At 41.4% G+C, this 24,593-nt stretch overlaps 1 protein-coding gene across 1 annotated transcript in view; it reads right to left on the bottom strand.

Annotated features, from left to right (window-relative positions):
* The window catches only part of Cfap54 (cilia and flagella associated protein 54), a 249,963-nt gene that overhangs the window by 129,372 nt on the left and 95,998 nt on the right, over positions 1 to 24,593 (bottom strand). The window contains exons 31-39 of the mRNA XM_041669797.1: positions 20,660 to 20,781; positions 19,934 to 20,027; positions 15,232 to 15,462; positions 12,497 to 12,639; positions 10,162 to 10,349; positions 8,624 to 8,851; positions 4,157 to 4,380; positions 3,922 to 4,057; positions 477 to 588 (exon numbers count right to left, since the gene is read on the bottom strand). Of these exons, the coding sequence (XP_041525731.1) occupies positions 477 to 588; positions 3,922 to 4,057; positions 4,157 to 4,380; positions 8,624 to 8,851; positions 10,162 to 10,349; positions 12,497 to 12,639; positions 15,232 to 15,462; positions 19,934 to 20,027; positions 20,660 to 20,781 (1,478 nt within the window). The remainder of the gene's footprint in view (positions 1 to 476; positions 589 to 3,921; positions 4,058 to 4,156; positions 4,381 to 8,623; positions 8,852 to 10,161; positions 10,350 to 12,496; positions 12,640 to 15,231; positions 15,463 to 19,933; positions 20,028 to 20,659; positions 20,782 to 24,593) is intronic.

The raw sequence follows: 24,593 nt of genomic DNA, 5'->3' as shown, positions 1-24,593 counted from the left end.
AGCTGCCCTGGCAGAAACGTTCTGGAAGCCTCTTCAGCTAAACGCAAGTAAGTCAAGGCATGCCGGAGCCCTCCCCAGCGCTCCGACTACTCTGACTAATCACGGCACAGTCAGTAGCACCCTGTACACTGAGGAAGGAAATGGAAGCTAAGCTACTTTCAGAATCAAATCAGTAAACCAAACAGGAAAAAAAAAAACTTAAAAAATGAGTTCCCCCAAAGGGAAAGACAGAAAAATGCATAAAGTAGACTTTTCTCCTCAATTCTCCTTTTCATTCCATCTCCTTTCAGCTTATAAAGTTTTTAAACTTATAATAGTGTTTAATCATCTGTGCAGGACATTTACAGCAATATAAAATGATAAGTATCAAATGATTTATTTCCAAGTAAACCTGAAAAATAGATTTGGCTCACCCTGTGGGACACGACGGCGAACCTTAAAAGAAAGCTGAGGTCCCAGTTCAAACCGGGTCTAACCTGAAAGGATGAGCGTCTTCAGCACATCAGAGCTGCCTTCTAGATCTGCCAGGGTCTTGGGTGAAGCAGGGTCGATCGTGAGCTGCTTCCCAATGAAGTTCCGGCAAGTTATCTTAAAAAGATGAGGACAGAGGCACTTAGGCATACGTAGTGTAAAGTCTGGCTGACTTGAAATGTTTGTCTCGGTCTCTGCCGAAATAGATGTGAAACAGTCCTACAAGTAAAAGCTGGTGGAGCAGCACTCAGCCATGAGGATTTGGGGAAAACATGGCTATCTAATTTTTTTTCTTATTTCTCTTGTACACAGCACAGCTGGGAGAACATTGGGGAAATTATATGCAGCAATTAGAATATGATTTTCTGATAGTCTATAAATTCACTGATCTAAATATATATTCCATTATGTGAATTCAAGCACATTTCAAATACAGGCTTATTTTCCAAAGGCAGATTTAGTTCCAGCCTACTCATAATTAATGCAATTTTAACTTCCCTGATGAAGTTTTTCAAAACTAATTGCTTCTATACTATTTGGACAAATTCTTGAACAGATGTTTGAGTTCTCAAATTATAAAATATGTGAAAACAGAGAAGTGTTTAGATGAAAGAAAATTCTTTTAAAGAGTCCAAGACCCTGTTCCCTCCCTGTCTCTCCTCACAGCCCTTGGTCTGACCCCAACCAATCAGTCAAGGCACAGCTGCCTCTCGGTTGAGTCTGGTGAAAATGCTTCTTTGTGTCCCTTGAGGCCTTTCCATAATGAGATGAAAACAGGCTGACAAGATGCAAACTCTTTCCTGCAATTTAACAAAGCACACCAGGATGCTCCATCCTTTCCCCAGTTCCTTTAAATAAATCTTTATTGAACTCCAGTGTGTCACACGCTGTTTCATACTGAAGGGATGATGTAGTGGCAGAGAACAAAACAAACAAAAATTTCTATTCCGAAGGACGATATTTCAGTGGGTTCCAAGAAGAAACACAATGCTGAGATACATAAGGTAGCATGTTAAAGAGTTTTAGCTGCTATGGAGGAATGGCGCAAACAGACACATGGTTTTAAATACGAGAGAGAAGGGAAGGTTCAGCCAAGAGTATGAAAGGGGAAGGGAAATCAGTGTGGGCGTGTGGAAGGAAGCTCACACCACACAAAAGTAATAACAGATGCAATGACCCTGAGGTGAGAAGTCTCAAGGATAACATAGTTAACACCTGCAGTGACAGATGGGTATGGTCTAAGGCCTCTGTAATCCCAACACTCAAGAGGCAGACCCTGAAGGACTGCTCTAAAGTCAAGGCAGGCCTAGTCTGCACAATGAGTTCCAAGCCAGCCGCAGCTGTATAGACCCTGTCCCACAGATAGTCAAATAAAAATAAAGTTTAAAGATTTGCAGGAGAGCTGGGTGTGGTGGCACAGGCCTACAATCCCAGGAGTAGCTAGAGGCTCAGGAGTTCAAGGTCATCCTCTACTTTGTGACAAGTATGGGTCATTCCTGAGCTATATGAGAGCTTGTCCAAGACAAGCAACAAATACCCGCTGGGAAGGTACCAAGTGCTAGCCAATAACAAAGACATAAACTATATAGAATAAGCATACTACAGCCATGACAAAACTTACTTTATTCTAAATCTGGTGGGAGGCCCAAGTAGGATTGCAATCTGATTTGGATTTTCAAAGGGCTGTTTCATCTGCTGCACTGGAAGCAGACTACAGGCTGGAGACAGGGTACAGGATAATTACAACGTCACCAACTCGGGCAAATACACCAGCAGTTGGATCAGAAGATGGTCGGTGCTAAGAACTGCTTAGATTCTGATTGCATTTTAAGATCAGGATTTGGAAATCAATTTGAAGCCGGTGTGAGCACAAGAGACAGTCAGAGGCCACACCCAGGTATCTGGCATGAGCAACAAGGTCTTGGGAGCACAGGCTTGTTTGTGGTCAGCTGATGCAGGCACGGTGTGGAACAGCTGCTTAGGGCTCACCCTTAAGGAGGAAGGGCAGGGAGGTGTCCAGTTGGTAGCATATCCACACTTCATTCTGATTCTTCAACCAAGTGCTCATCTAGATAAGACGGTCACAGGAGTCTTCAGAAACTAAGGTCTCTGCTTTGCTAACGTTAAGCTAGCATGACTGTCCTTGGTGGGCCTGGCCTCATCAGGAAAAGTCCGTGACCAGCCACTGATCTCCAGGACTCCACGTACCAGACAGCAGCGGAGCCTACAATTGCTCTCCTCTCTGCAAAACAGAACAGGGACTGACTCCTGACCACTAAAAAGAGTGTACGGGAGATCAGGCCCTCGGCCATGAAGAACTGTGAGAAAAGGAGAAAGTCTTCCCTGAAATCCCACACGCTGGTGCAGGAGGAGGGAATGGAGACAGGCCCACTGGTTAGAGCTGCTGGTTGTTTGACTCTTCTGGCTTTGTGGGGAGTGCCACCCAGCTCCAAAATCAATCGCACAGAGTCTTATTCTTCCTTATAAATGACAGGCCTTAGTTGGCTTGTTTCTAGTCAGTTTTTCTTAAATTATCCCATCTACCTTTTGCCTCTGGGCTTTTTTTTCTTTTCTTACTTCTGTAATATGACTTTCACTTTTACTCCATGGATGGATGGATGGATGGATGGCTCCTGACATCCTCCTTTTCTCTCTTTTTCTCCTTCTGTTTATCCTCTCTACCTGCCAGCCCCACCTATCCTTGCTCCTGCCTCGCTCTTGGCCATTCATCTCTTTATCAGGACCATCAGGTGTTTTAGTCAGGCAAAGTAACACAGCTTCACGGAGTTAAACAAACGCAACATAAAAGAACGCAACACATCTTTGCATCATTGAACAAACATTCCAGAGCAGAAACAAATGTAACACATCTTAAAATTATATTCTACAACACGTCAGGCCTTTGGGAAGGCAGACTCAGAGCGGGTCACAAACTCACATTTGTGCAAAATTAGTCAACTGGAAAATTTACATCTTTCTTCCTCCATCTCTGTCAAGATTACCAAGGTTTCCACAAGCCTTGGACAGTTTCACTTTTGTGGGCCTAGTGCTCCATTTAAAGTACATATTAAAATTAAATTTCATGAGTTGGTATAAGTACAAAAATAAGTCATGGTAAAAATGAAAACATTTTCCTTTGTCCTAAAAGTAACTTCTTTATTTGAAAAGGAATTCAAACACTAACCAGGCCCCTGGGAACGACTGTGGGATCTAGGCACTGTTCCCATTGCTTCTAATGAGTATGGCAGCCCCAACCTGGACCTGCAGATCTTGGGGAGAAGGCCTTAGCTTCTGCTTTACTGTATCTGGGAAGTGCTGAGCAAGGGCAAGCTGTCAATAATGTTTGTGAATCTGGATGGAGAATGCCCAACGTGAAAATCCTGCTAATTTGGCTCCCAAATCCTTCCCTTTTATATGTGTGGTAGCTGCTTGAAAAACAGCCCGGCTCACCTTCTCTCTGTTGTCAGCCTCGTATCTGGCACAAGCCTGTTGAGCGACATCGGGGCCATTGAATGTCTGAATCCTCAGGAGCAACTGGCGCTGTGCATACACCAACAGCGGGGTCACTTGCTCTGTATACCGCTCACTGGGCCGCAGTAAGGAACACATTGAAAAGTTAACTTGAGCTAAGAGACCACCCCCCAAAGAAGTCTGTAACGGTGGTTGCCTTTGAGGCTGGACATACTGTGAAACGATGTTGAACTGAATGGCCAGAGACACCAGCGTCTCCCACTTCTCTACTTGGTACAGAACCTCCAGAGACTTTAACACAAAGTCACAGATCCATTTCAAATCGACCACATTGACGTCATCCAAAGGATGCTCGAAAATCAGGCTGGAACCCCCGTTATCGTATTTGATGTTCCCGTAGCAGCCGGGAACACAGAAGTCGCCTTTCTCTTCGACTGGCTGCAAGAAGCACATGGAGATAAGTTGCCCAACTTACGGTCTCGCTACATATTCCTCTGGTAAACAGATGTGGTAATGCAACACGAAAGGAACTGAGCACAAAAAAAAAAAATCACGCAACGGGAATCACAGCTTCGCAACGGGAGATGGCACTGTGCGATCCATCTTCAGTGACGACGGGCATGTGCTGGATTTGTGTGCGCTGTGATCTAGTGCAGCCACCACACGTGTGTGGCTCTGATTATGTGAAACGTGACAGTGCAGATAAGGTTGTAATGTTGCCTGATTTTAACCTTTTCACGTTTTTAACTTATTTAGTGGCAGCTAATATTTATTAGACTAATATTTATTAGACTAATATTTATTAGACTAATATTTATTAGACTAATATTTATTAGACAGCAGTGGTGGAGGTCTGTTCTTGGCATGTATTAACATTTGATTTAAGAAAGGACATTAAGCCAATATGATAAAGCTTTCAGGAAAAACCACTTAGTTTGCACAAATAATAATCTTTCCTGGTATGTTGGGACCATTAACTAGCATGTAGAATACTAAACCCAATTCCTTAATATGAAAGTCAATTTTATGGAGGTGTCTTAGTTGGGGTTACTGTTGCTGTGATGAAACACCATAACCAAAAGCAAGCCACATCACTGTTCATCGCTGAAAGAAGCCAGAACATGAACTCAAACAGGGTAGGAGCTGATGCAGAGGCCTTGGGAGGGGTGCTGCTTAAGGACTTGCTCCCCATGGAGATGGTGCAGTGGGCAAAAGTGCACAATCCCCTCCCTCCCCCAGAGAATGAAGACATGAGTCTGAATCCACAGAACCCACATAAACACCAGGGACAGCAGAATCTGTGCTCCAGGACAAGAGGAGAGGTGGTGTGGAAGCTTGTGGGCCAGCTAGCCTGACATACACAGCCCGAAAGCAAAACAGCAAAGAGATCTTGGCTCAAAGGCAGCAACAGGGATCAGCGTGTGAGGGACTTTGTCCTCCCACCTCCTGATGCACGCTGTGGCACTCACACACCTGCAAACACACATGCATGTATGCGCATCACACACAGAGAGAGACAGCATCATACACATAAAAAAAAAAAAACCCAGCAAATCCCTGAAAATCCCCCTTCAATAACCACACTGAAAACGTTCCCATTTCTTGAAATGAGACCTGCACAAGGCTCAAACACTGCAAGCTGGGTATGGCTAGAGTCCTTTTTAATCGATGATGTCATCTCCCTTTTTAAATTTTCATTTTGTTGTTGATGAAACCATGTCGCTTCCTGGAGAGCTCCTGAGGGCTTGATTGATGCTGTTGATTGCATTCCTAAGGCTTTCTCTGGAATGTTCCTCTGTCAGCTACATTTGTGGCAACTGTGAGGTCTGAAGGCTTGATCTGATTAGTTTGGGAGTTTTTCTGACTGGTATACTCCAAGTCACTCTTCCTCCACTTAACCCATTCCCCCATAAACTGACAAATCTTGATCCTATAAGTCCAACAGCCTTTCTTCATTTTCTACCTAAATACCTGCATTCAGGTTCCCCTCAACAGTGATTAGAGGCAGGATAACTCCACAGGGCCCTGGTCCACATTCTGGGTGCCTGCTGCTGCCACTTCCTTAGGGTCCCTTTCAGTTCGACTGCCTACCTTGTCATCTTTCCAAGCTTGTGTGGTCTGCCTTCAGAGTCTCCATCTGTCCCACTGACAGGCTGCCTTCTTCATGCCAATACCATGGTCTCCCAGGTCTTTTGGCTTGAAAGAGCTTCAGTCGGGTGGTGGGTCCTGGAAGCCCCGTTTGTATGTGCAGTGGTTGAGACTGAGTAGTCGCCTTAGTCTCTCTGCACCCTAGACACTGAGACAGGGCTTGCCATTCAGCTAGCCCAGCCACCTGGCTTACTTCAGGGATTCTGTTGTTCACTTTCTAGGCATTGGATTGCTTGGCTTTTCCCTGGCCCTGGGGATCCGAACGCTGGTCTTCACACTTGCATGACAAGCACTTTGCCCACTGAACCATCTTTCCAAAGTCATAAGCTGTCTCTGAATTCTCCTGATCGTCTATTTGCTGTTCAGAATCCTACTGACTAAAGCTTAACTAAGCCTTGAAATATTGTGAAATTACACATTTGTACTTTTGTCTCCTTTCCTATTTCAATGCCATAACGTTTCCAATGTGATTTATTCATCCTTTCATGCTGGTATTTTCAATGATATATCTCTTCCCATGTTTTTATTTTCTTTTTTTTTTCAGGCATTATTAGTGTTATAAAGCACCTGAATCTTTACCGGATATTTTTTCCTTTTATTGAAAATAGATATTTTTCGTACATACTATATCTTGGTTATTGACATTTCCCTTCCCTCAACTCCTCCCAGTTCCTCCCCTCCCCTTCCATCCAGATCCACCCCTTTTCTGTCTCTCATTTTAAAAAAAAGGGTTATAAAGGATAATAATAAAATATAAAAAGATAAAACAAAAAGTAACACAATAAAATTGGACAAAACAAACAAACAAACAGAAGGGGAAAGGTCCAAGAGAAGGCACAAGAAATAGAGATTCACTGATTTGCACACTCAGGAAGCTCTTTAAACTATAAGTCATTCTATATATTCAAAGGACACATAAGGGTCAAAAAGGAGAGAATAAATATGTATTACTGTGTATAATACACATAATATATATAAATATATAAGCATTTAAAATGATTAAATAAAATGAAAAATAGGAAAAAACCTAGCATGACATTGTGAGACAAAGCGCCTCCAAAGATGCCACTGAGTTGGTTTTCAGTTGATTATCTAATGCTGGTGTGCAGCCTACCTAGCCTCAAGAGGAGTTTGTTTCCACATTGAGATTTCCTGGGAGGAAACTAAAATTTATCTGCAAGTGGCTATCAACTGGAGATAGCTTCTGGGTTGGTTAGGGATGGGGGCCTCTCTTCCCTTCTCCTTTTAGCTCTAGGACCCCACCCGGCTCAGACCTGTGCACGGGCCTCAATCTCTGTGTGTTATGCTTCTTAATGTTCAGATTGTTTCTCTTATGAAGAAACAGATGTGTCTTTTTTCTACCCAAACAATCTGTGCCTTTTAATTATGCTGTTTAGCCAACTTAACATTTAATATAGGTATGGCTATGTCTGAGTTAGTTTTAATAGTTGTCTTAGTCAGTGTTCTATTGCTGTGAAGAAACCCCATGACCATGACAACTCATATAAAGGAAAGCACATCATTGCGGGGACTTGCTTACAGTTTCAGAGGTTTAGTTCTTTATCAGCATGGCAGACATGGTGGTGAAGGAGCTGACAGTTCTACATCTGGATCTGCAGGCAGCAGAAAGAGCAAAACTCTGGACTTGGAATGAGCTTTTTAAAACCTCAAAGCCAATTCCCAGTGACACACCTTTTCCAACAAGACCACGCCTCCTAATCCTTTCCAATAGTGCCACTCCCTATGAACCCACTGGGCCATTTTCATTCAAACCACGACAATATTTGGTTTTCAATTTGTCCTTTGTATGTTTTGGCCTCTGCTCTTTCTCTCATCCTTCTGGGTTGATTATTATTTAGTCTTACTTTATTAGCTTCTCAGCTATCTTTTTTTGTTGCTATCATCTACACCATGGATTACAGCATACATTCTTAAATGATCATACCTCACTTAAAGTTCATATTGGAACCCTCAGTATAAATAGTTTAATCTTATTTACAAGCTTTGTCTTTCATGATATTGTTATTAGATACTTTCCCTCAAAGTGTTATAATGTTATATCTCAATGTGATTAGGAGTTTGCTAATTTTCAATATGTTTATGGTTTCACATGTTATATTGTTTTTATTTTATTTCCATAATCTAATAATGGTGTGATAGATTTTCAGGAGAGACAAGTCTTAGCACCTGGAGAAATAGAATGGGGCCAGTTAGACCACTGGGAGAGGGGTAACCTGAGAGGCTTGGCTTCTGCATGGGTTAAATACACCTAAGTCAATTCATATAGGAGACGAAATTCAGTAAGGATTTCTTTCTCTTCCCTTCAAACAAACTGGATTTTCAGGCTAAGGTATTTTTAATTAACATTAATGCAAGTTATGTGCTGTGAACAAAATTATAATGAGAAGCAAATGAAAAACAGACAAACCAAATGGGAACACAAGAAAAATATCAATTTCTACTTATCCCAAGCTTCGCGATAAAAGATATTTTTAATTGGATACAATAAAAATAATTACCCAAGTGCCCTCACCTTGATGGAATTGGTGCTCTGCAGCTTTATTAACATGTCAATAAGGAGCTCTGCACCCAGGTGGAACGGTAGCACACAGACGCAGAGAAAGCCATCCTGGCTAATCGGAAAGGTCTTGTAGTTGTCCACGGCCTGCTTCAGGAGTATCTGCAGCTCCCGGACAAAGTTCCAGAATGCCCTACAGCAGTTTTGCAGTAAAGTCCAATAGCCACCACGATAAGCAAGAACCTAAGACAAACATCACAAACAGTACCGCAGAGTTTCAAGCATTATAGATGTCTGGGAAATTTGACTTTTTATCTGCAAACATATATGTTAATGATTTAAAAAAAATAACTAAAACCATCTGTTATGTGCCACTCCCATTCTCAGCACTATGACATGAGCTGGTCTTAGTCCATCAACCAGGGAGGCATGCATATGCTAGTGCTCCAGCCTGAGCTAACTTTCCCATGGTCCTCGATCCACTAAGCAAAAAAGTAAGCTTTGCAAATTCATAGCCAGAATCCCCAAATCCCATTATTATAGGTGCTGTGGATATAGCAGTGAGCAAGGGCAACTGGTCTACCTTCCTGCTGCTCAAGTTTACAAGAGAAGTCCAACAGTAGGAAGATACACAAGCATGGGATTTCAGGGGGAAATCTATTTTATTTTAAATAAAGTAGGAGTTGCAGAGGTGACTCAGCAGTTAAGGTGCAAGTGATGGCTGCAGAGATGGATCAGGAGGTAAGAATGGTTTCTGTGTAAGCCTGAGGACCTGTGTTCAAATCTCTAGGACCCACATAAAGAGCCAGGCATGGCCACAGCAATATGTAGACTGTACCTGTAACCATAGCACTGGGGTACTGGTGGGGTTGCCAGAGGCAGGAGGATCACTGGGGCTTGCTCAAGGTTTAGTGAGAGATTCTATGACAGCATAAAGCACTGAATGAATGACAGAATCGTGCAGGAGAGCAAATGTCCTCACCTGGCCTCTGTACACACATGCCAGCACCCACGTGTGCACATATACCACATACACACACTCACACACACACACACATGAGAGAGAGAGAGAGAGAGAGAGAGAGAGAGAGAGAGAGAGAAGTATTGACATAAATGCACATAAATGGCTGATAAAATTAGGAGGTTTCGGGAAGTTAAGACAAGAGCGGAGTTTTCACAGCCTGCATCATTAACCTTCCCTTGCGCTAGAGGAAAGAGAGGTTACGGCACCCCACTAGTCACGGCAACACTAGAGACACGCCCAATATTATCACAAAAGAATCCCACTTCCTGCTTGTTGCAGGAAAGCAGTCAAGGCACACACATCATCACAGGATCCTCGGGGCAACAAGGGTCACCAAGGGGGTTCTGGGTGCAAAGGTGACAGCTAAAAAGATGACCCACACAGCCAGACAACACATAGCCAGCAAACCTCAAAACTGGCTGAGGCAAAACCTAGCTGCATGCAGTAAGTGAACGCATCTCACACATCCGGGTTTATAGGTGAACCTCACATCTGGCGCACTGGAGGAAGAAGGAAAGGACTGCATTACCATTGCTCTCCTGGAACACGAGAAGATTTTCATAAAATGATCCAGTCCCCAGTTCAGGGCTCGATCCTTCTCTCTGGCATCAATACAAATGCCAACTTGAGATTCTGATTCAGAAAGTGTATTTGTTTTTATCTTGGAAACATTCTCTTCACTTTTTGAATTCCAAAACGCAGAAAAATCTTCAATATCTGCATTCCAAAAATAAATCACAATGCTGTCAAAAAACATTACCCAGGGGAAAAAAGATACAAAGCATAAAACCTCATTACATTCCAACAAAGATGGCGTATGTTGTGTAATGGTAACACATGACCATGTCACATAAATTTGGAGAAGGAATGGGACAATCAGAGACACAACCAACCAGGGGAGGTTTCTAGAGAAAGGGGCACTTATCAGTTTGAGGTCAGCAGGCATGGCTACCTCCCTGTGGCAAAGCAGAGAAGAACACTTTGGGCTAAGTTGGGGGCAAAGGGAGCAAGGCAATGAAAGGTGTGAACAGGGGTTAGGAAGCATTGTGACAGAGGCCAATGTCCTTCAGTCTTCCCAGTCATCCCCAGGACCTGTGCGCTCTTGAGAGAGTAGCACCCTGGCCACTCATTCCTCTGCTGAGGTGACATCAATCAATCCAGAAGCGTTTTGCCTGCCACTTATCTCCTCTCCCATATGGTCACTAAACAGTTCAACTCTAATGTCCTGTCTCTGTTGTAAGGAGGGGGATGCTTGTTGGTGCCCAGCCGCTCAGCCCCGAAATAATCACACAGGAACGGTATTAATTAAATCACTGCTAGGCCCCTTAGCTCTAGCTTCTTATTGGCTAACTCTTACATATTAATTTAACCCATTTCTATTAATCTGTGTAAGGCCACGAGACTGTGGTTTACCAGCTAAAGTTCTGGCATCTGTCTCTGGTGGGGAGCTACATGGCATTTCTCTAACTCCGCCCTTTCTCCCAGCATACAGCCTAGCTTTCCCCGCCTAGTTCTGTTCTCCCCTGCCATAGGCTCAAAGCAGTTCTTTATTCATTAACCAATAAAAGCCACACAGAGACAGAAGGACCTCCCACACCATTTCTCCAATATCACAGTGGGTTGAAGCTAGAGACAAGGCATATATGTTGATTGATTTATAATAAATAAATAAATAAATAAATAAATAAATAAATAAATAAATCAGATGTTATGTCCCTGGAATTTCATACATTATATGATATATGGGTACAGATCTGCACCTAGAAGAATCCAAAGCACGTTGAATACCTCACTGGGAACCAATACTACCAAGGCAATTTAACTAGCTACTGAGAACCCTGCTCAGCAAGAACCGTGCTTAAATGACAGCATTAAAGGATCTGAGAGAGGGCTCAGATGTCAGGAGCACTAACTCCCCTTCCAGAGAACCTGGGCTCAATTTTTAGCCCCACATGGAAGTTTACGATCACCTGCCACTCCAGTCCCGGGGGATGCAATCCCCTCTTTGGGCCTCCACTGGCATTATACGTACACACGGTGCACATCCATACATGCAGCCAAAATACACATAAAATATTTTAATGCCAGAATGAAAATATGCATACATGAATTTTTAATAGTATCAAGATACTAGAAACATGTTTTTATTTGTGAAATAGGTAGAAGTCAAGATAGAAAAACCTGCTGGTTAAAAATAGTATTCCAGGCTCTATCATCTTTACAGACAAGGGTTTAAAATTAACCAAATTTGATAGGCAAGAGTCACTGCAGCATCCAGATAGGAAGACCTCTATGCCTGTTACGTCTCCACCACCCAGACCCTATAACAGGTCTTCCTGTCCTGCAAGCAGAATATTATTTCATTTGCCTTGAAGTGGACTTTCACAGAAGGTACAAATGGGAGCCTGTAGGGCAACAGTGGACTGTCTCAAGTACAAAATCAGCTACCAAGACTGTATTTGTGCCTGTCAATATCAGGCCACTGATAGAATCTATTTGAAAAGTGACTTTCACTAAGATATCATACCTGCTAGCAAGTCTTTCTCTAGCTTGAGCAGCCAGAGTCTGTCAATACTTAGCAAAAGAGAATTATATTTGCCGAGTGTTCAAAATGATTTATTGTGGAACATTAAATACTTACTTGTTAAAGTCGCGCAAAGTGATTAACTTGTTAAAGTCACACAAAGTGATTACCAAAACTCACCAACACAGCTAAACCTGGGCTTTTGGAAATGACATGTATATCTCTCTTTCCACAAGCACGTGTGTGTGTGTGTGTGTATGTGTGATATTCTTATATTTGTGTTAGTGAATAAAAACTTAGAGGCAATTAATACAGCTGTCAATAAGCACACTTTCTTTACCTATGGATTGGTTGGTCTTCTTGTTTTTAGAGGCCATCAGGACATCCAGCATTGCTTGGTAGCTGTCTACAGTCAGCTTTGTGGTTGGTAATATTATTCCACAATGGTACAGTGAGAAGAGATTAGGGTCACATGATCGGAAACTGAAAAGGGAGCCAAAAATAAATTGTATCTCTATATAAATAATATACATAATATATAAATATATAATATCGTATATAAATTAATATATATGATGAAAAACAACATAAACAGCTAACCAAAACTAAACTCTCTTAAATACAGCCAGTTTTTATTTTTAAACCGTTATGATTTTAGACCATACATTCTCTTGGCAGGTAATCAGCCCTCAGCACCTTACCACACACTGTTGAGATTATATAATGTAACTATATTGTTAGGCACTTACTGTACCATTCCCTAAAAGGATTATTGAAGATGAGAATAAGGTCTCTACTCGTTTTGAGTTCAACAGCAATAATTTATGTTGGGCTGGAGCGCCAGCTCTGTGGTAGACCAGTTGCCTAATAAGTATAACGCCCTGGCTTTAATCGTTACTAGTACAATAAATAAAGACTACTAAAATAATAAAATCACACAATTTAAGTACAATTCAGTGAAGATACCTCCTGCTTAGAATATGTACTTAACCATGTTTCTGCCGGGCGGTGGTGGCGCACGCCTTTAATCCCAGCACTCGGGAGGCAGAGGCAGGTGGATCTCTGTGAGTTCGAGACCAGCCTGGTCTACAAGAGCTAGTTCCAGGACAGGCTCCAAAACCACAGAGAAACCCCGTCTCGAAAAACCAAAAAAAAAAAAAAAAAAAAAAAAAAAAACCATGTTTCTTTTCCCCCCTTTTGTCTAAAATAAAAAGGCTTTAACTAATATAAGAAAACTATATACAATAAGTACAATGACTATATACAGGCAACAAATACATCAACACTGTCTAGCACAAAAAATACATCAACAAAGTCTGAGCACTATGCAATCTTACAAATATAAATGCCAAGCACCCACTAATAATGGTAATAAAATCAAAGCTGGCAGCAGCAAATCACCCCCTGCCTAACTTTGACCACTGACTGTTTTCTTGTGCTGCCATCAGGCAAAGTTGGTGACACATGATAAGGAAACTTGAAGAAGCCATCTCGGTATGCAGAGGATACCAAGCAACCCTGTCTCTTTACTGCCATGGGCCGTGCTACCAAGCCTACGATCGCTTCTTTGACCCTGGACTCACTCTGTGGCCTAGGCTATCGCCATCCTCCCTCCCTAGTCCCAGTACTATAACTGTAGCCATCATGCCCAGCTGGCTGACCACTTGAATGTAGCGATTTTGCGAAGGTTAGTCTTCCAAGGGTTCTAACCGAACTTCTGGAGAAACCAAAGAAGGGGCCAAGTTCATTTGTGATTCGAGCCTGCATTTCTTTGCCTCACTGGATTACTGAAATAAACAACCTTCTTAGTTCACATCCGCTCTCCAGTCTTTCCTCCAGCCAACCCATTTCGTGTGTAGCCAAGAACACTCCTTGTCAAAAATCCTTAATAATCTCCTGCCATATGAGACACAAAGCTCAAATGAACACAAACTGAAAACCCTTCATGGCTTGGTACCCACTGACATTCCTATTTCTCACCACCTCTTTGAGATGCCCTAGATTCTCGTCAGACGATTTGGGATTCTTGTCCTGTTTCCCACCTGGACTCTTGACTTATGCTATTCCAACTACCAAGAATGCCTACTTCTCTGGCTGGTTACTTCTAAACCTTGCCATCCATCAACATCCAGAGATACCATCTCCTCGAACCCCTTCCTATAAAGTCAAGTCAAAAGAAAGCCACCAAGTTGTAACAAAGAATTTAAATGTGCTTGACCATCTACCAACAAATAGAGTTATGTATGGGTGCTTATCAACACTACCAGGCATAGATAAATAGATAGATGATATAGATATAGATATAGATATAGATATAGATATAGATATAGATATAGATATAGATATAGATATAGATATAGATATAGATTGTCTGTCTTTACATACTCATGGCATTTAGCTCTCAGCCCTGCATGGAAGAGTTCTTTGGCAAGCATCTTTTGGATGGAAGACTTTATATCACCTTTGCAACAGATACCTAGCATTCCTTAGTATAATCCTCTATTTTTATCTACTTCAGTAGATAAAAATATACTTCATTAGATAAAATGAAGTATATTTTTATACTTCATTAGATAAAATGAAGTATATTTTTATCTACTTCAGTAGATAAAAATATACTTCATTTATATACTTCAGTAGATAAAAAAAATATCTACTTAGCCAAAGGTACAGAATAAAATCTGAAATTGCCTGCTGAATTCATGGCACAAATACCACATTAAAAATCTTATCACTTAAAAAAGAAAAAAAGAAAATAAAATCTGATTTCTGTTTTTGCAGGCTTCAAATATACCTCTGAATGAAAGTAATAGTGACATGATGCCTGCTAACATCAACACTGTTATGGAGTTACTCTCGCACTAGAAGCTATACAATAAGCTTATTCGAAAGGTTGGCAAATTAGCACCACATGAGCCATGACTGAGCATTTGTTTGGCAAAGAAACCATTATAACAACATGGAAAATACAGTACACCGTCCTGGAAACATTGCTAAACTGACACCTCGGGCATTCAAGTGCACAGTTCCTGTTCATGACATAAACGGGGTGGACTTCCCAGTATCATTCCATACCTGACATTAGAATGCGAAGAGCTGAACCTCATCTTCGTGCGCTCGGCAAGCTTCAGTAAAAACAAGTGGAAGTGTGCGCTAGCCAGATACAGGTTCATCTGTGCTCTCCAAGGGAGCTCTTCAAGAAGTATTTGGTGAAACCGCTTTCTTTTGACATAATTTAATATTATGGGATTCAAGTTCTCTGTCAGGCTTCGGTATGCCATTTTTTTAACATCCGATCTCTTGTTTCTGCCAAGGGAAAAAGATGGTTTGAGTTATACAAAAAATTAAAAATTTTTAAATAAACACTAAATAAAGAAAAATTATTCCAGCTGGGAGGTGGTGTCACACACTTTTAATCCTAGCACTTGGGCAGCAGAGGCAGGTGCTGTCTGAGTTCAAGGCCAGCCTGGCCAACAGAGCAAGTTACAGGACAGACAAGGTTCAAAAACCCTGTCTCAAAAAACTTTTAAAAAAATAAAAATTAAAAAAAGAAGGAGGAGGAAAAGGAAGAAGGAGGGTTCCAATTTGTACAGACTATACCATGGCATCACTTGATTACCCTTGTGCAAATTTTTGGCTCATTTATCATTTCCTCAGTTCTCAAAATAGAAAATAGTGTGGGAGAAAGGCTGCAAGGAGAAGCACAGGGGACAGGGACACGACTTCATTGCCTTCAAGAGCCTCTTACATTTCAGCTCAAACAGGGCTTTGTTTTTCCACAATCAAAAGGCCACTGGGATTACACAGCTATGCAATGTTCCTATTGATCAGTTTTTTTTTTCAATATAAACAACAACTTCATTTCTCTACATCCGTCCTTAAGGGGCAAAAACAATGGAGCAAGATTTTGCCTAACATTAGTTAGACTCTACAGGAAATAAAATTTCAATCAAATATAGAAGGAATAACCTCCAAAATGAACAAATTCAATACACTAAGAGGGTAAAATATCCAACTTGTATTTAATAGTTCATAATGGAGTCTGATTTTGATTTCAGAGAGTGGATCTCACTATGTAGCCCAGGCTGGCTTTGACCTCTCCACCCTCCTGCCTCTGCCTTCAAAGCATTATAACGGTTGAAGTTTTTTAATTTGTTTATTTTTATTGTATGTGCATTGGGGTTTTGTCACGGGTTTCAGGTCCCCTGGAACTAGAAAAACAAACACTGTGAGACAGGTTCTCCGGAAGAGCAGTCAGTGCTCTTAGGCACTGAGCCTCCTCTCCAGCCTGACAGTTCCAATTTTTAAAAGATAGCATACATTTAATCTTTTCAAAGATCATTCCTATAGATCACCTGGTAAACTGTTTGCTATGCAGTCACAAAGGCATGAGTCTGGATTCCCAGAATCCACACTGAAAGATGACTGTGGTGGCACACAGCTGTAATTCCAACCTGGGAGGTGGTGACAGCCAACCAGTCTAGCCAATCAGCAAGCTCCAAACCCAGTGAGACCGTGACTCAAAAGCTGAAGTAAAGAGCAATTGAGGAAGACCCTCAATGTCAACCTCTGACCCTCTAATGGAGGATCAGGACAAAATATCTCATGTACACACACCCAAAAAAAACTATCCAAGTAGCTTAACTGTGTTTATAACTAGTTGTTCATGGGCATCACTTTGTTTTTTCAAAGCAGTCTGTTTTGTACAGCAACTAATAACCTTGTCCCATTGGTCAGCACCATTCTTTGTGACATACATTTAAAAGGTTAACAAATACACACATACACAGATACACACACACACTAGATGATAGATAGATAGATAGATAGACAGACAGACAGACAGACAGACAGACAGGCAGGCAGGCATGCAGGGAGACAGACAGACAGATAGATGGTAAACAGGTATGTAGGTAGATGGATGGATAAACAGACAGACAGACAGACAGACAGAAATCAGGTCCAACCAGGGCAGGTCAAAATATCCTGCCCTATAACAGTCCCTCTAATCAAGACCAGCAAAATCACCATCACCTGTGAATCTATTAGAAATTACTGTTTTCTGTCTGCACCTGCTCTAGATGCCTAGGGGTCAGCCAGACCTACTATCTCTGTTCATTAAGGCCTCCAGGCTATCCTGTTTCAAGCTGCAGTGTTGATAATGGAGAGTTTGTGCTCCCTAAGATATGTTCTGAATCTGAATCAACACACACGCGTGCACACACACAAACACACACACACACACACACACACATAATAGGGAAAGGAGGAATAAACAGAGGGAGGAAGACAAATATTAGAATTATCAGATAGCTGCAGAATGAAGAAGGAACGAATGCATTTTTTAAATTACAACAATCGTTTTCCTTTCTGCATTTTTATACATACTTGGTATCGGTTGCCATCTCATACCTGCCTCTTTCCCCACACTCCCTGCCCCCCACTGTACCCTTCAACCCCAGCAATTCCCTTTTCTACTTTTATATAATATGTGCCCAACACCCTCCCCACCCTCTTCCTATAAGCCCCCCTTTCTCCTCTCTTGGACACCTTTCTACTGTCATGACCTCTACCTACACTTCCCTCTGATACACACACTTGACATTATTGTTCAGTTCTGAATATATGAATTTTGGTTAACAAAGGTCCTTTAAGTCAAGGCTTCTTGGCTTTCTGTTGTTGTAATAGGTTACTTTTTCTACCAAAACCATGAATCTTTTAAATGATTATTCTGAAAATTTCAAGTGTTGTTGTCAAAACAAAATGAATCCTGTCATTGTATGGGGGGGGGCAGTTCTCCTCAAGAGCTAAAGAGAGCCCACAGGACCTCCACTAGAAGACAAGAGTCCAGGAAGTGAGCAGGAGGACAGGGCACATCCTGCAGTGCAGACAAGCCAGTTCACAAGTGCACAAAGTAGAGAGCGCAACCTAATATTGAATTGCACCCTAACAACGAGACCTATCACCATGGTGGTGATGGCCACATATGTCCTACAGATTGCACAGAACTAAACATATATACAGAGAGAGACGTGTATGGATTCACATAAAGCTGCCATACTCTAAAGAGTCACAGTCCCTTGGAAACTAGGTAAAGAGCTTCTCAGGTCTGTCTCTCAAAATGCATACAAATCTTCAATTATCTGAAAAAAAGTATCTTAATGTACATGTTATAAGAATGTCCATATCACAGGATTTTCAATATTATACTTGAGGTCTTATCCTGTCAGTAACGAAAAAAAGAAACCAGAGGCTTAAACACTAGAGAAGAATGAATCAGACCTTTGGACCATCCACACAGACAGACTTGAGCCCAGGAGTAAAGGATCAAGCAATGCAGACCATCTAAATACCAGGATTCTAGTATATCTCTATTCAAAGACTATCAGAATTCAGAAAGTAATTTTAAAATCCATGCAAAAATAGTGCTTTATATAGCAACACATCTGGGGAAAAACCACCCAATGTATCAAAACACATTACAAGATCTTTAGATGCAATCTGTCTTCTATAAGAAGACGTGGCGTTGCAAAGAAACCAAACAAAATTTCCCAAGCTGGCAAATATATTCAATTCTCTTTTCAAATTCACAACAGAATTCTTCCTGTTACACAGCAAGCTAGTGTGAACTATTTCGGAGAAAATTATTCAAGACCTGAGTGAAGGAAAACAACATACTGAAGGGATGGTTTCTATCAGACAGTAAGTTTCCTTGAGAGCCAAAGTAATTGCAATAGCAGGTTACTGATTCAGAAAACAGGTAAACAGACTTACGGGACAGAGAATAGGTCCCAAAACTAAATCCATGAATAGTCAGTAAATAACAAAGGTGTCAGTGACAAGAGAATCTACTGTTAGATAACAGATGACCAACAGATGGCGCCATCTAGGCCGGGCGGTGGTGGCGCACGCCTTTAATCCCAGCACTTGGGAGGCAGAGGCAGGCGGATCTCTGTGAGTTCGAGACCAGCCTGGTCTACAGAGCTCGTTCCAGGACAGGCTCCAAAGCCATAGAGAAACCCTGTCTCGAAAAAAAAAAAGCAAAAAACAAAAAACAAAAAACAACAACAAAAAAAAACAGATGGCGCCATCTAAAAGAGACTGTCATTTAGGGGGAGATATGGCTCGTCATTTGAGGGCACTGGCTCATCTTCCAGAGGACCCGGGTTCAGTTCCCAGCACCTCCCCCATGGCACTCAGCCGTCTGTGACTCTAGTTTCAGTGTCCCCTCTTCCGACCTTCATGGGCACTGCACACACATGGTGCACACACATATGTGAGGGCAAAACACTCATACGCATGAAATAAAAATAAATTTCTTTCTAAACTTCTGTCCTCTGAAGATAAAAAGCCATTCGTAACTCGCTCTGGACTCCTGGTGGCCACCGGCGGCTCTGTAGCCAACACTCCACAGGACAGCCCTTTCAGAGCTGTCTCTGATTCGTGTTGGTTACTGCACTTCTAGCATTTGTAAGTGCCTTGAAAACACTCATGTTTTCCCGCTGTTGCTGCTTGACACGTTCAGACATTTACATGATGAACTTCAGCCATTAGGTCCTGCGTCACCTCTCTCGTCTCCCTCCTACTCCCACTAGAGTTGTTTTTCCTTCAATCCACCCCCCCATACACAGACACTTTCACGTCTTCTTTGTGAGTGCAACCCACTGGGTTTGATTATTGCATCATATCACCCCCCCCCCCGGTATATCCCCAATACCCAAATCAGTGCCCAGCAGGGAGTAAGCATCACGTAATAATGCTGACAATTCATCGATACCTCTCCTGCTCCGACAGTTCAAAAATGGAGGGATTCTTGAGAAAGAAATCTTTGAGAGTTTCCTTTTTCTTCCTTTTTCTGCGTTGTAGCCCGTCTATGCTCTTCATGGAAAAGAGAATAGATGTTACAAGTCAAAACTGGAACATAAAGGGATTATCTCCCCACAATGTGATGCCTATCTTCTGACCTTGAAACATACTGGCTTTCCTACAGCCTTTAATGAAAACCACTATCAGGGGGCTGGACACATGGTCCAGCAGTAGAGGTCAGAGGTCACTTGCTGCTCTTTCAGAGGACCTGGGTTTGATTCGCAGCATCCACATGTTGGCTCACAATCATCTCTAACGCCAGTTCGGGGGACCTTAGGCCCTCATCTGGCCTCTGTGGGCACTGGGTGCATACATGGAACACAGATATATATGCAGAGAAAATGCCCATACATGTAAAAGTAAATAAGTAGCTATAAAAAGTAAAAACGAATCCTTTAAACAAAAATATCTGGTTATGAGAACATCTATATGGTTATTTAAGAACTTATTTTAACTTTATTAAATTTATTTAACTTTATTAAGAACTTATTATAAAATTATGCCTACTGGTATTTCTTTCTCTTTCATATTCTAACAAGATATAATCAACAATCTCTAGATATATATTATCTTCAATGTTATCAATATATTAATAATATATTTATTAATCTTAATTGATTTTATTAATTATTAAAACTTACTTTTCCAATCTCGATGACTATGGCTTTATACTTCTTGGAAGACAACTTGGCTGCCTTCTTAGAAAAGACGGCGTCCTTGCATTTTAACCTTTTTACTCCAATGAGGGACTCGTTTCTCCTAATCCACACACAAAAAGAAAAAGTCAAAAATAGGCAGAAGCTGAAGGTGACAAGAATCTCAGAGTCCTAAATCTCTAATTAATGCTGTCACTGAAACTGTGAAAAAGGAGGGTGCCCAGACAGCCTGCTCCATGCTTCACTTGGGTGAGGACTCCTGGACATGAAGGGCAGCTGGCCTCTTAACAGGACAATGTCATTCACACTAAAAACTTGTGACGAGGGCGGGTGTCCACAGGGGAAAAGGAAGAGCCGAAAGTAGGGCATAGGTGGATGGGGCTGGACTGAAAATGATCTACAGCTACTTCCCTCCACTATCAAGACAAAAGCCACATCACAGTGGCCCCAGACAAACTGTCCTGCCTCTGATCGACTTCAGTCTTTTTAGTTCCATCCTGCAGGAACTCCCAACCACCACTGCCATTGGCTGAACCTTCTTCCAGGTCCTCTCAGGAGCACTGAGCCTAGTTTTCCTGGCATGGCTTCCGGCAGATCTGTTCTCCAGATACCGTCCTCTCAGGATCTTATGGCTAACAATTGTCAGCTAGTTTTCCTGAATTGCATGCATTTTTCTGGAATTTCTAGTTCTTGTTACAAAAACAAAATCCTGTTCTAACATGATGAATGAAAACCAAAAACTTGAATGAAATGCAAAGCTACAAGGTTAAGACAATGACTGAATGAGTTGTGTTAACTAGTAACACTATGATCAAAATGTACTTTTGCTTATAGTGATGGTTGACATCATACTATGGTTTGCATACTATAAGTTCTGTGTGTGTGTGTGTGACTGTTGTGTGTGCACATGTGTTTTAATGAGCAGCTATGCAGATGTGGTGGCCAGAGGGTAACTTGTGATATTCCGATCTGATCTTTCAGACTCCCCTCTACTCCCCTGTGATGGCATTTCTCTCTGAACCGAGGGATGGCGATTTTGACTAATGACTTGTGATATTCCGATCTGATCTTTCAGACTCCCCTCTACTCCCCTGTGATGGCATTTCTCTCTGAACCGAGGGATGGCTATTTTGACTAATGACTTGTGATATTCCGATCTGATCTTTCAGACTCCCCTCTACTCCCCTGTGATGGCATTTCTCTCTGAACCGAGGGATGGCGATTTTGACTAATGCTGGCATTTCTCTCTAAACCGAGGGATGGCTACTTTGACTAATGCTGGTTGTCAGAAAGTCCCAGCAGTTGTGTCCCCACCTCCCACGGTACTAGAGCTGTGTCTCTGCTTGGTCATTCACGTGGATGCTAGAGACGCTCTCATGCATCTCTACCCTGAAAGTATTCACATCCACCAAGTAATCCCCAACCCCTCACTTGAGTTGCTGTGAAGACGATCATGGACCCTCTGGTTGGATGGACTCCCACGCAGTCGCAGCAATTCTGAGAATACCCCTAGTTTTTTAGGCAGATATTTCATCTAGCCAAGCTGGTGTTTGGACCAGCGACTGCTGGGAACATGGGGACTCCTTCACTTCCAAACTGCACCCTGAAACTGGTATTTCTCCTCTCACAGTACCAAACGGTCAAGGTGGAGGTGGCCGTGTTATTGCAGGAAGAGGTGGGAGGGAGAGGAGGTCAAAGATGAGTGCTCTCCATCATCATCTGTACACAGCACAACCCTCATCCATCACACATCAGACATCCTCCACTCCTGCAACCCTGCAGCTCCGTGCAGCTCTGAGGGCTTTCTATATTATTATGGTGTGTTTGGGTAAATCATATTCTCAAATTGCTATGTCCTCAACATTAACATTTATTTCGTGACTTCTACATTTTTTGTTTACTTTTATAAATATTTGTCTCCAACAAGTAAGTCTCAATGGTGCTCTGCCTATTATTTCACAAGCAGGACTCTTTGATCTTTACTGGACAGTCTGATCCTCTTTCATTGTTCTTTTCCAAAGACCATTCATGATTCTAGACCATCCTACAATTTACCTGAAAGAATCCATATTGAAATTTTAATAAACCAACAAAGAAATTTTAAGATAATAGAAACCTTTACAAAATTGTGTCTGACTAGAAAGTGAGGTACCGACTTTTAATTTTATATATAGCATGTAAAATACATACATATGTCTTATATAAAATTATGTTTGGTCTCTTCTTCATAATAGTCAAGACTCCACATAATCTCTAGTCAATTTAGTCATGTACTCTGTAAAAACTGGATTTTTCATTAAACTTTCAAGTTCATACAGGAAAGTTATTGATTTTTCATCTAACTATGAAATTCAACAGTTTTTTGCTAATTATCTTTAGATTAAGCTAAAAGAAACAATTACTTGCCAGTGTCTCCATTTTTAGAGTATTTCACTGTGGAATCCACTTAACAAACATTTTTAATTCTCCGTGTTGTGGCAAGCATAAAAACTCTACTTCCAATTTCTTAATATAATGGCAAGAACTTTCAGAACAATGCTAATTGTCAGAAGATAAAATAGCTTTCCTAGTTTAGGGTTTAATTTAATAGAAAATCATCTGATTTTCATTTTACAAGAAGAATCACTGAATTTACCACATAAGTTTTAGAGAACACTTAATGGCTCCTTTAACTAGCAATGATAATTACATTTTCCTGTCTCCTACTCAATCTTTATTTTAAGGCTGAGCTCACATACTAGCATTTACCTTGGGCTTCTGCCTCTATATATTGCTCAGTACACTTGATCTGTACTTTTTCTATTTGTTTACTCCCTGAACTGGGCTTGATGGAAAGCTGTATGCTAAAAGAAAAGTGCTCATTCAATTTTTTGAAATATAAACAACTGCCCCGGATAAATCTCAGCTAGCCGAATGTTTCTGCTGCTTTTCTCAGTTGTATAAATTTTTCCAGATAACCATGACTTACAGCTAGATTTTAAAGTATATTTTCTTTTCCCATGACCTGTGTTTCTCCTTTTATTATTATGCCTCATGGAATTTTTTTAAATTTTTATTCATATTCCTAAAGAATGATCCTTTGTGGCAACTGAAATGACTTAAAGCCAACTTGCAATTGATTCATTTCTGCTTTTATTTTTTTCTTATGTCTTTCTTCAATTCACTTTTTTATTTCTTGACTTTAATGAGAACTCCTTTCAGCTCATCTTTCCTTCTTGGCAGCAGAAGATTCTAAGGCTAAGGATGTGTCCTCAGCTGCTGCTCTGGTTGCCTCTCATAGGCTGGGTTCTTGTTATCATTAGCCTCCTAGAAGCTTTAATTCTTCTTGATTTAAAGAGATATCTTGATTCTCTACAGGTTAGAAATATAAATTTATCCTATTAATTATGTATGTACGTTTGTATCTTTCCTCTTTAGGTCTGTCTTTATCCACCCCAACTTGGTGAAGACATCCAAAATCATGTCCTTGACCTGAGTTTACACAACTACCACTAAGTCCGCTGCCCTGCTCAGTCTCCAGGCTCAGGTATTTGTGATGCCGCTATCATAGCGCTCATGACTCACTTCACCTGTTTACCTTCTAGAAGACCTACTGTCATCATCATTACCATCATCATCGTCATCATCATCATCACCATCATCCTCATCACCATCATCATCACTATCATCATCATCATCATCATCATTACCACCATCATCATCATCATCTCCATCATCATCATCACCACCACCATCATCCTCATCACCATCATCACCATCATCATCACCATCATCCTCATCACCATCATCACCATCACCATCATCATCACCATCGTCATCATCATCTCTATCATCATCATCATCATCATCACCATCATCATCACCACCATCATCATCACCATCATCATCACCACCATCATCATCACCACCACCACC

This window comes from Microtus oregoni, unplaced genomic scaffold (assembly GCF_018167655.1).
Source record: "Microtus oregoni isolate MIOR12 unplaced genomic scaffold, Mior012 000001F_ref0000356, whole genome shotgun sequence".
NCBI classification, from domain to species: domain Eukaryota; kingdom Metazoa; phylum Chordata; class Mammalia; order Rodentia; family Cricetidae; genus Microtus; species Microtus oregoni.
Note: the sequence above shows the minus strand (reverse complement) of the source record. Positions and strands in the feature narration are given on the sequence as shown.